Genomic DNA, 18,302 nt, shown 5'->3' with positions numbered 1-18,302 from the left:
ATTAATTGCTATTTCTGTGATAATTTGTTTCAAAATCATTCATATTTTCCTATAGAAAAGTATTAACAATATAAAACCGTCAATGGGTTTTGCATTAAACCTTCATGTAAAGCAAGAGAAAGTACTAATGATATACATGTTTATATTATTTTAAGGTTTAAGGTATAGTTGTGAGCCTCTAAGGTCATACAACTGATTAGTGTAAAAACTTGGATTCAAAAACAGTACTCTTTCTGCCACTCTGGCTCTTCCCCACTCCTTTTGTTTTACTTTGTCTTTAACTTTCTGTACTAAACGCAGCTGACTTTTAGTGTTATCTTAGTTTTTCTTTACATAAATGGGTTGTCTAGTTTCTGATAATCTTTATGACTCTTCTCCATTTTTAGTAAGCAAACTGCTCATTGGATTCTAAATTGATTGTTTTCCAAGACCTGTCAAAAATTGGTGAAATAATATAAGGAAGAGTGAAATACATATAGTTCTTTTAAGGCAAAGTAGGAGAATCTGTAAAGTGAGAAGTGATAAACAGTAAAAATTGCATATATGAGAAATCTAGGTTCTCTCACACGAAATTGCTAAAATTGCTATACCAGTAGTTATTTATTGGGCATTTATTATGTGCCTAGTGCCATGGTTAGTATTCATGTGAATAGTAAAAAAGTAGTTACATGGTTCTTGCTCCCTGGAAACTTAGAGTTTAATAGGAAAACAAAATACTTGAAGCAATAATCATGTAAAAAGAGCTTTTGATTAGGAGTTAAGAAACCTGTATTCCAATTTTTAATATCTGTTATTTTGTTTTTATTAACATTTTATAGTAGTAATTTTCAGATAAATCTCTCCTCTCAAAATGAGCCTTTAATTATGACAAAGAAAAATAGTTAGGCAAAACTAATCAGCCCAATGATCATGTCTGACTGTATGTGCTGTATTCATATACCTAATTCACTACCTTTCTACTGAAAAGAGGACATTAACTTATCTTTTTAAAGAGTGAATATCTGTCTTCTCTCTTTATATCATCCCAATTGAGAGCACAATAAAAATAAAGCCTATTACAAATGTATAGTAAATCAAAACACTTTTCCACATTGGACATGTTCTGAAAAAATTTTTATTCATTATACTTTCTCCACTTTACCTCTCTTTCAGGTGGATAGCATGTTTCATTTGTCCTCTGAAATCAGGGTTTGTCATTACCTTGATAAGAGATCAACCTAATAGTACTCTATTATATTTATGTTTCATAATTTGTTCATTCATTCCCCAATTTATGAATATCTACCATCTCAAAGAATTATAAATAGTTTTGTTTATCCATAGAATTTGTTTTGCTAGGGACTTGTCCTTCTTTTAATATTTCATTCCTCAACTTTCTTTTTTCTTCTTCTCCCCTTTCCCTGTTAAATAAAATATAATTCTATACTCAACTGTGTGTGTGTGTATTTTGTGTGCTCTTATTTTGACCAGTTCCTATGAGATGCTTAGAAGTTCTTTATTTCATTAAAGATCCATTTTCTTCTCTGTAGTATTATACACATTTTTATGTAAGTTATTCTTAGCCATAAGCCTATATCCGTTGCATCTGGAAAGTTGTATTCCAGGTTTTCTGCTTCTATATAGTAGTTTATCATCTGTGATCCAGACTGATTTCTCAGCACTTGAATTCTTTCTTTCTGGCTATTTATAATAATTTTTTTGACATGGAAACTGGAATTTGGCTGTGAGATTAGTGGGAATTTTCATTTTGAGGTTTCTTTCAGAAAGTGATTGATAGATTTTTATTTCCACTTTGCACTATGGGCAGTTTTCTTGTAAGGTTTCTTAGGATGTCTAGGCTCTTTTTTTTGTCATAGCATTCAGATCAATGATTCTGTACTGTTTTATACTTCTTGTATCAAGCTGACTGCTATCATCTTGAACTTTACTCATTTATCATTAAACTAATTTATTTGGAATGGAAAATTATTTTTATACTAGTAAATAAATTTTTATACTAGTAAATTTTTTTTAAAAATTTATACTAGTAAATAAATTAAAATAAAATTATTTTGATGCTAGTCAAGTCACTTAATTTCTGTTTGCCTTAATCCATTGGAGAAAGAAATGGCAAACCATTACATTATCTTTGCCAAAAGGACCCCTGGACAGTATTGGTGTAATATGATCCATGGAATCACAAAGAGTCAGTTATGACTGAATTTCTGAACAACATAAAACACCTCACAATTTGAGATATTTTGAATATTTAAGTATTTTGAAGTATGGATTTCTTCCTGTAGTAGTAAGGTTAAGAAAACTTTTGTGTAGCACTATATGCCTTGTCATAAATTGTATACTGAAACTATAAGCAAATTTTTTATCTTAAAAGACATTTCCTAGGTGAAAGAAAGTGTTTAAAATTCAGTTGATTAGATCAGTAGATCTGAGGAGTAGTTTCAGGAATTTGGTTATCACTGACCAGCAGACCTAGGGTTATTCTAAAGCCAGAAGATTTTACAATCATCTACAGAATGATTGTCAAAACAATAGCATCCTAAGGTTAAATAATCTCAGGATCACTAATATATCTTCCCTAAAGTCTAAGAGAAGAATTATTATTATATTCCTAGATCAGAACAGATATTCACTCTTTAAAAAGATAAGTTAATGTCCTCTTTTCAGTAGAAAGGTAGTGAATTAGGTATATGAATACAGTACATACAGTCATTGACAGAATAATAGCATTTTTGGATCAGAGGGCCTCAGGATCACAGATTCCAAAATCAGAAGATTTAGAATCACTGACATTATTAAAACAGAAGCATCCCTAAAGTCAGGGAACCTTAAAATTCTTGCTGTCTCCTCTAGAAGCTATATTCTATCACTAGTGTACCTGTCTTTTATGACCTATCCAACAGTGACATTTCTCATTTTTTGTCATCTTTTCATGTTTGGACTGTGAGAGACAAGTAGGATTATTTTGTATTTCTCCCATCAGTGATTTGGAGTATCCTTTCATTTGGTTGTTAATAGTTTGTGATGTTGCCAAATGAAGGAAATTTATTTTCTCTCCATAAAGAAGACGACCATATTTAGATAAGACTTTATTGTGGATTCATTACAAGGCCTTCCCTTCTATTGTCAATCACTCAACAATTGCTATTAGTGCTTGTTGTGTGCCAGCTTGATAGAAGGATATAAGCTTATTAAGAAAAAAATAGTTCCATGTGGAAATGAACTTGTATTCAGGTGAGGGAAAGAAGAACCTATAAAAATAAAGCTAATTAAAACATGTGGGGGGGGCACTAATGGTTTGGGAGATCAGGAATCGTTTCATGCAAAAGATGATATCTGAGTTTCATATTAAAGGAAAAACTGAAATCTGAGGCAGAAGTTAGGAGGAAGGACATTCCAAGAGACCTGTACAAAGACATGAAAATGGCAGTTGCATTATCATGAGTGACTCATTTTTTATCATTATGGAGTGGGGAAGTACTGTAGGAAGTACTTATTATGTACAGCCTTTATCTCATTTGATCCTCACAACAACCCTGAGGAAACCAAAGTAGAAGAGACTAAAAGACTGGCCCACAATCACAGTTAAGCCAAATCTGAGGTCAGAGTTGAACTCAGGTTTCCTGACTTCAGACTTAGCTCTCTACCCACTACCCAGGAGAAGTAGGATTGAGCAGTTTATATTCTGTTCTAGAGACACAAGAAAGCCACTGGAGTAGTGTAAGCAGGGGAGTTATGTAGTCAATGTGCAAGAGATGCCAATTAGGAGGTTAAGACAGGCATCTGGGCACAAAATAATAAAAGCCTGAATCAGAGCAGAATTTGCACATGTGAGATAAGGAGAATAAGAAATACAGACTAATGCCAAGATTAGGAACCTGAAATACTGCACAGATGGTGATGCTTTGGACAGAAAACAGGAAATTTGGAAAAGGTATGGATATGGAAAGAAATGGAATTTATCTTTGGGTTGCATTTAAACTATCTCTGGGACATTCAGCTTAAAATATCCAGGAGGTATTTGGTGATATAGGACAGAGGCTCAGGGGAAAGAGACTGGGGTGGGTATGCATATCTGAGAATCATCCTCAAAGAGATGATATTGGAGCCCACAGGAACTGAGAAGATTACTTAGAGGGAGGAAAATGTCCAGGGCAGAGCCCAATTTGCCAAATCACCTGCTTGCAACCAGAACAGAGTAGCCTAAAAGGCTCACAGAAGATTCCCAGGTGCGGAAGCTGCAGCTCTCTGACTCCTGTCCCAGCTTTTTGCCCCAGTCTTCTCATGCTGCAGCCTGGGCTCTGCAGACCGTCCCCCTGGCTCTTTGAGACAGACTTGTTCTCAACTTCTTCCAAGGTATCTTCTGTGAATGTGTTGCATTTCAAATATTTGTGGATTCTTTGACTCCAAGACCAGAGTAGTGGCTTAATCTAATGTTGGTTTGAGAGAAAGTCAGAGGATGCCTCCACCATCTTGGCTCTGCCCCCCAAAACTAATCTTTTAAAAAGCTGGATAGGATTCTTGTCAGTGGCAAGGAGCTGGCAGAAGAGAACCAAGACTTATTGTCTTACACATACACACATACATATACATATTCAATATAGCATATAAGCATTTAATAAAAGTTTTTTAAATGAATGTGAATGAAAGACCATACTCTCCTGCTAGTGTAAATCACTGAAGAGCTTCCTAAAGTTACCCCTTCCTTCTATTGCCTTTAAGGATTAACTCACCCTCTTCTCACTCATATCTTTTCCTTCCACCTAGGCTTTCTCTCATCCCCTGGCTTACTGCAGAATAGAGTAAAAATCACAGAGCTTTTTCCATCACTGAAACAACATTAAGTCCTCTTAAATATTATCTCAGTGTTTTTACTGGAAGAGGAAGGTGGAAGTAAGAAAGTTTCCTTTATAATAATGATCCCTTTCTCTACCTATCTTTTTTTATTTAGATCCCACAAAGAAAAATCAAGGACACATAGATGACAGTGGTAGGATTTAGATATGCTAAAGTAAGATTCATCTATATTTCATGGGACTTACTCTCCTATGCATATGTTACAGAAGCAGGATGAAGTCTGTTCAGATACAGGGGCTGGAAGTGGGTTGCCTTCCCAAGTGATCCCAAGAGCTTAGTTGATGAGACTCAGAAGGAGCTTATTCCTTCTTCCCCTAAGTTCCTGCTATTGCCTAGAACCAGTAAGTAGGAATAGCCAGGGTGGTGAAAGAGGAGAGAAGGCTCATTATTGGTGTCTAATTAGAGAAAAGAGAAGAAAAATTATAAGTGTTCAGTGCTAGGAAGAAAGAACTTTCTTTTGCTGCTTAACTGACCAAGTTGAGTAAGCTGTTGTTTTGGGCTAATTCTTATGAAAGGGATATAAATGAGTAGTACTGCCTGGAATGTTTTTGCTTAAAATAAAGCAAATCTGCCTGTAAATATGATGATATGATATGATAAAATGTTGTTTATGGTTAGAATACAACTTAAATTGGTTTATGGCATGAAATTAGTTGACTTATAAAAAGTCTGACTTAAGTTTCAGTAAGAATAATGTTGGATTTATAAGGGATCTGTTGACACTTATTTTCTTTAAAAAAAAAAAAACTCACACCTGTGTATATTTTTTGATTGCATAGATACTTTATATTTCTTCCAAAAAGATTACATACATACCTTCTCATCTGTGGAAACAAGTTTGACTAATGTTTAGAGTGTTTAAACCTTAATTGCTCATATAACCACACAAGCAAATTGGAAATATATTCAGATTTTATTGTAGTATAAAAATACCTTGAGAAAGTTATTTGTTTTAATAAGAAAACTTGTGAGAAAATATTATTCTGTCATGTTTAATGGTCTTATATAAAGGTTTGACAAAAACTGTTTTCTAGTTTTCATTCATTGTATAAACAAGCATTTATTAAATAATGACTTTCCCAGGGCATTATACTAGCTCTGAACACTTAGATTTTCCTTTGCCAACACAAAGAGAGCTGCTATAAATCTTTTTATACATTTGTACAACAAATGAATGAATGAATGAAAGATGATACCTTCCTGCTAGTGTAAATCCCTGAAGAGCTTCCTAAAGTTATCCCTTTCTTCTTAAGGATTAAGTCACCTTCTTCTTATTTTAATATTGTTTTCTTCCAACTAGGGTTTCTTTCCTTTCTAGCTTGCTTCATAGTAGAATAAAATCACAGAGCTTTTCCCATCCTTTTCCATCACTGAAATAAACAGAAAAATCATTTTTATTATCTCTATGTTTTTAGTGAAAGTAGAAGGTGGGAGTAAAAAACTGAAACCTTGCCATTCTCAGTGTCTTTCCACAGCATTAACTAAGTCTTATCAACTCCTCCCTTGGTTCAGAGGACAGCCAAGGTAGAGAAGTTTACATCAATATAATATGCAGTATAATACCTTCACACCATCATCTAACACTGTGTGAGAGGTAAGATTCAGGTTTAAAAATACTTAAGTTTTTTTTTTATTTTATTTATAATTTTTTGACAGTATATATGCATGAGTAATTTTTAATAACATTATCCCTTGTATTCATTTTCCCAAATTATCCCCTCCCTCCCTCTACTCCCTCCCCTTGATGACAGGCAATACCATTTTCTTGTTGTACATTAAGTATTAGATTCCAAAGGTATAAGTAACCTGGGTAGATAGACAGTAGTGCTAACAATTTATATTCGCTTCCCAGTGTTCCTTCTCTGGGTGTAGTTGTTTCTGTCCATCATTGATCAGCTGGAAGTGAGTTGGATCTTCTTTATGTTGAAGATATCCACTTCCATCAGAATACATCTTCATACAACATTGAAGTGTACAGCGATCTTCTGGTTCTATTCATTTCACACAGCATCAGTTGATGTAAGTCTTTCCAAGCCTCTCTGTATTCCTCCTTCTGGTCATTTCTTACAGAGCAATAATATTCCATAACCTTCATATACCATGATTTACCCAACCATTCTCCAATTGATGCACGTCCATTCATCTTTCAGTTTCTAGCCACTACGAAAACAGCTGCTACAAACATTTTGGCACACACAGGGCCCTTTCCCCTCATCAGTATTTCTTTGGGATACAAGCCCAGTAGCAGCAATGCTGGATCAAAGGGTATGCACAGTTTGATAACTTTTTGGGCATAGTTCCAAATTGCTCTCCAGAATGACTGGATTCTTACACAACTCCACCAACAATGTATTAGTGTCCCAGTTTTCCCACATCCCCTCCAACATTCATCATTATTTGTTCCTGTCAACTTAGCCAATCTGACAGGTCTGTAGTGGTATCTCAGAGTTGTCTTAATTTGCATTTCTCTGATCAGTAAAAAATACTTAAGTTTTAAGAATTTATTTGCAGGACAGTATCTGATGCTGTAGATTTCATGTGTTATGAAAAGTAAATATTGTCTGAAATAAAAATTTTATTGTGATGTTATCACAGAAAATCACAGAATTCTAGGAAGTTACCAGTGAGAGAAAAATGTTTTTCATGTTACCTATTTTATTTTGTGTACTACATTTTATGGGTTATTTCTTGTGCTAAGAAAAGTACATATAATCAGGACTAACATTTTATTAGAAACAATTGTATACAGAAAACTATTTTAGCAATGTCTGGCAAAAGATTATAGTGTTTGGTAGTAGCATCACCTCTGACACTCTGTCCTTCAAGACTGGCAGATGGCATTGGAGATTGTGAATGACACACCAATTTGAAATTATCTATTAGTGATCCCTGCTTCATGTGCCATTTGAGCTCCTTAAGGGTTTCCCACTTATTGGGGCCATAGACATTCTATTTATTTTCTTACTAAGCTGCATTTCTGACTTTACACATTTGAACTTGAGTTCAAAAGATGTTCACTATTGTACAAATAGATCCTTTTCCTTTTCTTTCATCTCTTTGGCATACAGACCTATTGTTATATCTAAGGCTATGTACAATTTTAAAGCCATTTGTGCTTAGTTCCAAATTGTTTTTAGGAAAAATTGGACTATTTTACAACTCCACCAACAGTGCAATAGTTTCCCATTTTCGCCATATCCCCTTCAGGATTTGTCATTTTCCTTTTTTTTCATATTATCCAATCTGATAAGGGTAAGGTGATATCTCAGAATTAATTTAATTTGTTTTTCTCTAACCAGTAATGATTTAGAACATATTTGCATGTGACTACTGTTAGCTGATTTTTTCATCTGACAAGTGCCCATTCATATTTCTTTGACTACTTATCAACTGGAGAATGACTCTTATTTTTATAAATATGGCTTTCTTCTATAATATTTGAAAAAGTAGGACTTTATCAGAGAAAATTGATATGAAATTTTTTTGTCCAGTTTCCTGCTTTTCCTCTAATTTTGGCGCATGAAGTTTTGTTTTTGTACAGAAGCTTTTTAAATTCCTATAATCAAAATCATTAATTATGCTTCCCATAATCCTCTCATCCTTTGTTTGATCATAAATTCTTCCCTCAGGCTTAGATCTGACAGGTGCATTTTTTCCTGTCCCCCTAATTCATTTGTGGTATTACTCTTTATTTCCATCTTTTTGAAATAATCTTTCTTCATTTTTTTACAGCACAACATAGCTCACCTTATTCATCTGCCATAATTTATTAACTAAATCTATTCTTCAGTTGTTGGACATCCCTTTAGTTTTCAATTATTTTTGTCATCACAAAAAAGCTGCTTTTTGGACATAAAGGACATTTGCTTCTTTCTTTATCTATTTGGATATATGAGCTTAGCAGTGGTATAACTGAATCAAAGGTATACAGTTGATTAACTTTTTTAGTATGATTCCAAGTTGCTTACCAGAATGGTTGTACATATTCACTGTTCCATCAGCAGGGCATCTTGTGTGCCTATTTTCCCACAATCTTTCCAACATTTGTTCTTTTCTTTCTTGCTTTTCATTTTTGCCACTTTGATCAGTGTGAGGTAGATTGTCACAATGCTTTTATTTATTTTTCTCTAATTATAATGATTTAGAGCATTTTAAAAAACAATGGCTATAAGTACATGAGTTTCTTCTCTTGAGAACGTTATATTTGTTCTTATCCCTAGACTATTTATCAGTTATATAATGGTTCTTTTTCTTATAAATTTGAATCAATTCCTTATATATCTTGGAAACAAGACATTCATCAGGGAACTTTGTTGTAAGGACTTTCCATTTGTTTCTTTTTAAATTTAAAATACATTGGGATTTGTTTAAGAACATTTTAATTTTATGTAATCAAAATTACACATTTTATCTTCTATGTTCCTCTCTTCCTTTTTTGTTACATATTTTTCTCCTTTCCATACTTCTAATAATTTCCCATGTTTCTCAAATTCGTTTATGATGTAACATTTGTTATCTAAATCATCAACCTACTTGGGAGTTTATCTTTATATAAAGTATTGATCTATGTTTGATTACTTCCATATTCCTATTCAATTTCTCTGAGAATTTTTTTTAAATTGTGAATTCTGGCAATTACTTCTGACTTATTTCATTGTTGTTTCTTTTCATTATTTCTCTTGAGATTTTTTACCTTTTTGTTTCCTTGTGAATTTTATTACTATTTTGTTTCATAAAGTAATCCTTTGGTAGTCTGGCATGACACTGAATAAATTAATTTCAGTAGTTGATCATTTTTATTATATCAAATCATCTCCCTATAATCTCCCTATGAACAACTAATATTTCCCCCAACTATTTAGGTTTGTTTTTATTTCTCTAAATAGTTGTTTTTAATTTCATTTATAAAGTTTCAGAGTACATCTTGGATAGAAGACTCCTTGGTATTTTATATATTGCATAAACGTCCTCAACGGGCTACATCTGGCCCACTGGCCGTAGTTTGAGAACCCCTAGTCTATAGCTTTCTTTTTCATTTTAAAAAATTTTTCCTGATTTGTATATGAAGACCATATTTGCATTTATAAAATTTATAAAGAATTTATCTAATAATGGAATTAGTTTTTGAATGTATTTTGTTTTTGTTTTTTGCTGAGTCATACAACTGGGAAATATTAAGTGTCTGAGTTCAGATTTGAACACAGATTCTCCTGACTTCAGGGTGGTTCTCCATCCACTGTGCCACCTAGCTGTCTCTGGTTTTTGAATATTTAATAGAATTCATCTGTAAATCTATCTTGAGTTTTTTCTTTGGAAATTCATTAATTACTTGTTAAATTTGAGTTGCTTAAATTCTCAATATCTTATTCTGTCCACTTGAGTATTTAATATTTTGTATTCATTTATTTCATGTAAATTGTTTTGTGGACATATAGCTGACCCAAAATAGTTTCTAATAATAGTCTTCATTTGTTAATGTTTTTCCTCCATCTTTTAAATCAAATTACCTAATGATTAATATGTTTTATTGATTTTAAAAAATAATTCCTAGGTTTTTTACTTGATTTCATGTTTACTTTTCATTTTCACTTTTGTTAATTTCTTCTTTAATTTTCAGGATTTCTATTTTGGTATTTAATATTTTAAAATGTTGTTCATTTTTAGTATTTTCAATTGTATTCTCAATTCAATGATCTTTTCTTTCTCTTTTTTGTTAACAGAATTCTTATAATTTTTCTTATAAGAATTGCTTTGGCTGCACCTCAAAAATTTTGGAATGTTGTTTTCATTGTGGACTTTTATCCTTAATGAAAATGTTTGTTTCTGTGATTTATTCTTTGACCCAACACTTCTTTATATTTATTTAGTGTCTAGTTTATTTTTAATGCTTTTTTTCAGTGGCCTTTTACTTAATATATTTTTTCCTCATCATCAAGTAAGAGTTACATAATAAAAAAGAGGGAGAGACTTAAAAGGATATCTTCAATCATGATAAAATCTGTTCAGTGTGTGTTTATGTAAATTGAGGGGTGATTTAACAAGCAAGTGAGATTGACTCCAAATCATCTTCCACACAAGATGCTCGGAATATCTTTAAGTTACCTACTATTTATCTGAATTATTCAGCCTTTAAGAGATTATAAATCCATAAATATGAAATGACTAGGGAGAAAGGGTTAGCTATATTTAAACTGGGAGTATAAATGAGATAGGGGTGAAGTACTTGACAAGTACTCTTTAGTCTAGTGACACTGTCTTTTTTGCTATTTCACAAATAAAATATTCTACCTCAGCTTCAAGCATTTTCTCTCATTATATGCCATACATGAAATATTCTCTCTCATCTCTACCTACTGACTTCCCAAAGCCTTTTGGTCCCAACTAAAATCTCATCTATAGAAAGTCTTTCCCAATCTCTCTCAACAGATTTCTGCTGTGAATTTTTTTCTTCTTTGTCCTGTATATAACTTGTTTAGGCATACGTATTTATTTGTTGCCAACCCCATTCAATTATGAGTTTCTTCAGGACAGGGGCTATCTTTTACCTCTTTTTTTTTTTTATCCCCAGATGCTTAACAAGAGCTCTACACATAGTAAGAGCCCACTTAATGTTTATTGCCTGAATGGTTCTGTTCTGTTAATTCTTGATGTTGAGATTTAGTTATGTCTTTTACTAAACTGTTTATTTTCCTTCTAGTTCTTTTCCTCTAGAACTTTTATTTAAATGTTTATATTTTACTTCATTTCTTCTAGATTAGGGGTTCTTAAACTTGGAAAGATTTATGAACTTGGACAGGAAAAAAATTACATCTTGATTTTCATTAACTGTTGGTTTCCTTTATATTCTTCTTTATTTTATTCATTTAAATAAATTATTCTGAGATTGAATTGATTGCTTCATCAGACTACCAAAATTTCCATGACACAAAAATATTAGAACCCCTAGTCTGGATATTCATAAGTCCTTGTAGAGAATCTTTTTTCTCCCTGAGTCTCTCCTTGCAGGTGTTTAAAAACATTAATTTTTCCTACATTGTTTTTTAAAATTTCTCTTAATCCACAGAATACAATTTTTTTAAATGGTGAGAGTTTTCTTTGGTTCAATCATCTTTTCATCCTTAGTTCCTTAGTTGGGGCTTGGTGTCATGACTAACCTCTGTATGCTACAGTCCTTCTGGGTTAAGTGATGAGCTCTGAGTTTTCCTTAGTTCCTTGGGTTCTTTTACTTGTCTTTACATTATCTCCCAAGCTAGGTCTTCCAGGATCTTTGAGGTTCAAGTCATTGGCTCTTCAGGATGTTCTAATGCGTTTCAAGGCAGAGCACTAGGTAAACTCCAAGCCCCAGTCCCAGTTTATGCACTGCACTTTGGCCATTGCCACTCTCAGTGGCTTTTGAGACCCACACACACACCTGGTGAGTTTTTAACTGGCCTACGACTTTATCCTGAAAGCCCTTTGAAATAAGTAATGATAATGCTTTTTTAAAATGAAGAGGGAAAAAAAGGAAAATTCAACTTTTAAAAACATACATAGAAAAAAGAAGAAGCATGCATGGAACTACCTTATTACATCTGAAATAAACTTTAAAAACAAGTTATGTGTAATAGAAATACATATGTACTTTGATATGTAATTTTCTTTCTGTTCCTTGTATATAGAAATGTTCATTTCTTATATTTTTGTCAGAATTCACATTGAAAAAGGAAAAAATAACATGCCCACTATTCTTAAAATTTAGTAAAATTTTAAGTAGGTTTGTTGTGTTTTGGGGGGTAATGGGACCTTAAAATTTTAATATCCACCTTCTCATAGGTATCATTAAGTGAAAGATATTAGTCTATTTTCCCATTAAATTGCTATGAAAATTATCCTCTTAATAGTTGTTTAAAAATTAGAGAATACTCTCTTTAAACATCATACACAATATAAAGCAAGATTTGGAGAAAACAGAAACCTGCAGGTATGTTTAGATACCTTTCTTTAGATGGACTCTATCCCATTTTGTCTCAGAGTGAACTGATTTTGCATTGTACTTTTTATAAGGAACTTATATGTTGCCAAAATCAGAACTGTGAAACAGGACAAGGTAAGAGTCAGAGGCTGTTATTCATATGTCTTAAAAGAATAAATAGATGCTGAATCTAGTCTCCATTCCATAGAATTTAGAGCTGGAAGGGAATTTAGAGATTATTCAGTCTTACCCCTTCATTTTATAGATGAGAAACTCAGATTCAGACACTGGTTCTATGTTTCCAAATTTAGTAATTTTTTTCATTCTACTCTTAATTCTCCCTGACTTCTGAAGACTATTCTGAAAGAAGGAACATATTCACCAACCTATGCATCAAAAGTAAACAAGAAGAGACTCAGAAACAGAGAAAGCACTAAATACTTCCTTCTTATATAAAAATATCAGTTCTCTTACTTTCTCTGCCACAACACTTATTTATTTTTGCTGAGGCAATTGGGGTTAAGTGACTTGCCCAGTGTCACGCATCTAGGAAGTAGTAAGTGTCTGAGACCATATTTGAACTCAGGTTCTCCTGACTGGTGCTTTATCCACTGCACCACCTAGCTGCCCCCTGCCCCAAAACTTATACAGAAACGTGGGTGTGTCTCATTTGAGAATTGTAGTATGTTGCTTATTGTTTTATAGAAATTATAATTGACTTGACCTGGCCCTCTGGATTCCTAGCTATGAGCCCAAAGATGAAGTTGAGTGAGAATGAGAAGGTTGATTTAAAGGATTTTTCTCATCTAGTTAACTATAAATGAAGTCACCTTAATTGAAAAGATCAATTTAAAAGCCAGATCCAAAGTCTAGGTAAATTTCAGGTGTCCAGAGATAATAACAAAAGATATGGAGTGGATTTAGGAGATATCATGTAAATCCATCATTTTGTCATTAGAGATAGAAACTATACCTAAGAAGTTGTAATATCGCTGAAGTATTTAAAGTTTACTTTGAGGGGAAAAAAGTAATATAATCCTTTTTTTTTTTTTCATTTTTTAAGGCCACGAAAATGTTAATCTTTATTTCTTTGCTCTGGCAATCTTCTAGCACATAGACTGTAAGCCTGTTCTGAATATCAGTTGCTCTTTTTAAAGGAACCTTTCTTTCCCTCTTTGTTGGATTTTAAATGTTTAAAAAATTCATTTAAACATAAAGATCCATGGCTTAAAATAGATTTTTTTCTCAACATTGGTTAGGTAAAAATTCTTTTTGTAAATTATAATATCTAATTTCTTTCTTGTCAAATGTTTGTGTATAAATTTAAGGATAACAAATACTATTTTTGTCTAATAATAACCACATTATTATGTATTTATAGTAAGACATTCCAGATGGGATCACAGTTCTACACTAATCATTGGTACAATTCCTTTAAACTTAGACCACTAGTTGTTTAAAGTTCAGCAAAACTAACACATTATAAAGTTTATAGCTTAGATTAAGTTTCTCTATTTCCTAAGCTACTGCCCATTTTTTCTTGGCAATGCTAAAAAAGCATTTTTTTGATTTCCAGAAAGTTGTTTTTAAAATCAGTGGATGAAGCAAATAACAGATATGTAGAAGTGAGAGGGAATAAATATTTATGTAGGTTGTCATTTTAAAAATCAGTTTATAAAGAGTTACTATTATATATTTACTAGTATAAAGAATTATACTATGAAGAGATAAACTATAGTTTATCTCAAATAAAACTAAGAAATTTAGAGCCAGCCTTAACATGTTTGATAAATAGTACATATTGAAGTGTGAAGGTGTTTTGGACAAGAAGGTAAATTTTTTTTTTGTATAATACTGTGACCATCCCAGATGTCCCCTCAAATCTTTAGAAAAACCCATCCAAGCTTCAAAAGTACTCTGTCAGTCCACCTCCCCTGATGAGCCACACTGATGTATACTCTAGCAGACTAATAAGATTAAATTATATAGTTCAAAACAATGAAATGAAGAACGAAGTAATAAAATAAACTATAATGCTTACACACACACACACAAGGAAGGTGCACTCTAACATAAAGATACCATTAGTAGAAAGAGAGAATGTGGAAAAAGTACATGGAAGCCAAAACAAGAACCTGAGTGACAATAGCACACTTATTTGAAGGACACAGGTATAGGGAAGGACTATGTCCATATGTTTGTGTGATTAGGGGATATGCACTTGGGGACAGTTGGCAATTCTTATACTAAAAGGCCATCAGAGACTTTGGGGGATACCATCCCCTTCCTCTCTCTGAGCCCTCTCCCCTTGGTTTGCTCTCTCCTTGGTCCTGAATGTGTATCACACAGTCTTATTCCAATTTGGCTTCCACACTTCTTTTGCTCCCTCTGTCTCTAGGCTTCTCTGTTCTTCAGTTGGCATATCACTCCACTGATGTTATGATTGTTACTGAGAATTTATCTCTGCTACCATTTGTAATTTTATCTCTTTTAGAACTCTGTAAACCATTTCTTGTTCCTTCTACAAGGATGTCATGAGTAAAAAACTTTTGATAGAGGACGACTCACTGGCACTTTATTTGTAACTGGAGGCCCTGAGTCACTACATCCAACTAAAAAGCTACCAGAACTAAAATAAGGCAAAGTACCTCCAAGTTTAGAGTTTGTATGGAAATGATGGAGCCAGGACGAAAGATAGCAAAGTTATTATATGCCACTTACCTGACTCACATTCATACCCTGATTATGTGTATAGGCCAATGGTAAAACCCTCTAAAATAAGTATGTATTTTGGCAAGTGAAAAAACCTCACTATCTCTTTACATTTGAAAATTTTCATTTTAGAAATCTCTACAAGAAACTACTTGCATTTCTCTCCAAGCAATATAAATGCTTCCTTTAAACCAGTAAAGTTCAGCATAAGTTATTTTTTTCTCTTTTTAAAAAAATCATTATGCATGTATTTATAACCCATCTTTCCCATTGTTCTTATTGGACAACAACAACAAAAAAATAAAACTCATTATACATATGTGTAGTCCAACAAAATAAATTCCCACATTGGTCTTGCCAGTCTTGTTCTTTATTTTAATTCCATCACTTCTGGAGCATGATTTGAGTGCTGAATTTCATCTATAGTATTCTGAATTCATGTTTTGTCCTTGTATTGATTAAAGTTCTAAATGGTTTTTCTTTGTAATGTCATTTTATATATAAATTATTCTCATTTTGCTCACTTTACTCTGTAACTATCCATAAGGGTCTTAGCAGTTTCTTCTGAAAGTATGGTATTGATAGCTTAGATTTCTTTGTAAAGTGCCTGTTCATGTCTTTTGACCATTTTCCCATTGGAAAATGTCTCTTTGTTTTTCCTTATATATCTTAGAAAAATGACCTTTATCAGAGAAACTTCCTTAGGTGTGTGTGATGATAAAATCTTTATTTATCTGGTTTTGATGAAAGTGAGGTTTTTTAGGTGTGGATTCTTCCCATTCATTTCTTTGTGGTGGTGTACTATTTTATTATGTGCTTCCACTATATGATATATTCCCTCCTCTTTCTTTATTCCCTAGTATCCCCTGTGTGTTTCAGGACCTATTCCAGCTCTACACTTGTGCTAACTTACCTTTCTCAGGGTCTCCTGGATTCTAGTCATCCTTCTGTGGATTTCAGGTCACAGGAACTCATATAGTTTAGGTATAACTTGCTAAGTAATGCTTGATTTACTGAATATGAAATAATTAATTGGCTAGAGAAGCTATAATGAACATTATGGACTGATTGACATTTATTAAGAATGAATTTAAGACTTTCTTCTTTTTCTTTTTTGTAAATGGATATTTTTATACTGGTGCATTTTTGAGTCTTATGGGTTTCTTTATGAAGAGGCTGATATGGACCTTTTATGCTATTTTCCTTCCCCCAATTATCTCACTTATTTTTCTCAGATGTTCTAAAGTAACCTAAATTGTGTTCAGCCAAAGTATCCACTTCTCATGAATTCAGAATTCTATTGTCTATTTAAGTTCTTTAATTATAAAATAGTACAGCAAATGAGAATTTAAATTCCATTCTTAAAATAAGGATTGTACAGTTTCTCATTAAACATTTGTAATTATAAATATTTAAGTTATCTTTTATTTCATTTGAAGTGGTTCTTGCAGTAACTTTTTATTTAACCTAAATTACTTTCTTTAATCTGAATATTTTTTAATTATCTTTACTACAATTTTCTATTTTATGTCTTCTCTTCTTATATCCTTTCTTCTCCCTATTACAGATCCCTACAGAGAAATTCCAAAAACAAATAAAGTTGCTTTACAGAATATTCTTTTTTAGAAATATGTGACCTTTATAGATGAATCAATAAATGCTCTCTGGGTTCCATTTTAGTTCAATTCAGCGATTTGCCATTTGGATAGATAGCATATTGTTATAGCCATTTAGACATGGCATACTTAATACTAGCCTATTTATATATTATGGTACCATAAATAATTCACTATTTAATTTTATGATGGACAGAAGCATTTTGGACAGATGGAAAATTTGGGTTTTTTTAATACTATAATGTTTTCTTCTTTATTATATTGTTTTTTTCATTAAGATCTTTTCTGTGTTTCCATATGAAACTAATCTGTAGACTTTATTGCCACAGTAAAATAGAAATCAGCTAGATCAGGAAATAAGAGAAAAGAAATTGGAAAATAATTCTGAAACAAACCAGTGTTATACTAATATTCAGTTCTATGTTCTGTATTTTAAATTAGATATTTTCCCCAGCATTAGGAAACACAATTTTAGTAAAAAGGTTTGGCATTCTGATTAAAACGTCTGGATATGCTTTCAACTTTTTATTTCAAAGATACATCTTCTAAAAGTTTTTATCTTTATTCTCAAAATATATGCTTAGAAAATATATATAAATCAAATTGTTGTAAAATGAATAAAGTTAAAATTACAAAAGGAACTTCATATTCAGAAGAATATTTTTATAGAATCCAAATATCTATAATCAAGATTTTGCAAAATTTGGCAATATGTAGCAGCTATTTTCACTTATATCTTATTATTGTTCCATAAGCAGTTTTGAAGAACTTTAATTCCCCCACCCCTTGAGAAAACACTTATTAACCATAATATTTATCTCAACAAAAATAGTTTTAAAAGTATCTTACCTTTTGAATTCTCCTCCTCTCAGAAGAATTTTTAAGTGAGTTAAGCTTCACCAAATACAGATTTATTCTTACAACTTGTTTAGGATATAATTTGCTGAATAATGCTTGATTTACTGAATATGAAATAATTAGTCGGCTAGAGAAGCTGTAATGAACATTACAGGTTGACATTTATTAAGAATGAATTTAAGACTTTCTTCTTAATTTTTTTTTTTTATAAATGAAAAAGTACCTGTAATTGCTCATTCACTGACACAAGGGAATTAAACGTATTCATCTTCTCCAGTGATTACAGTAAGGGGACATATTGGACAGAATGC

At 32.3% G+C, this 18,302-nt stretch overlaps 1 protein-coding gene across 16 annotated transcripts in view; it reads left to right on the top strand.

Annotated features, from left to right (window-relative positions):
- NEDD4 (NEDD4 E3 ubiquitin protein ligase) overlaps positions 1-18,302 on the top strand; it is a 135,606-nt gene that overhangs the window by 51,543 nt on the left and 65,761 nt on the right. Inside the window, exon 1 of one of the 16 annotated variants that reach the window (XM_074294589.1) lies at positions 2,195-3,931. The exons of 13 other annotated variants lie outside the window; for them this stretch is intronic. Coding sequence is in view for 2 of the 3 variants with exons in the window: in XM_074294584.1 (XP_074150685.1) it covers positions 6,775-6,873 (99 nt within the window). In the remaining variant the exon portion in view is untranslated. Of the gene's footprint in view, positions 1-2,194; positions 3,932-3,967; positions 4,354-6,762; positions 6,874-18,302 lie in introns of those variants that run through there. 2 more of the 16 variants (XM_074294585.1, XM_074294584.1) reach the window with 2 other exon arrangements.

The sequence above is a fragment of the Sminthopsis crassicaudata genome, chromosome 2 (assembly GCF_048593235.1).
Source record: "Sminthopsis crassicaudata isolate SCR6 chromosome 2, ASM4859323v1, whole genome shotgun sequence".
Lineage (NCBI taxonomy): Eukaryota > Metazoa > Chordata > Mammalia > Dasyuromorphia > Dasyuridae > Sminthopsis > Sminthopsis crassicaudata.
Note: the sequence above shows the minus strand (reverse complement) of the source record. Positions and strands in the feature narration are given on the sequence as shown.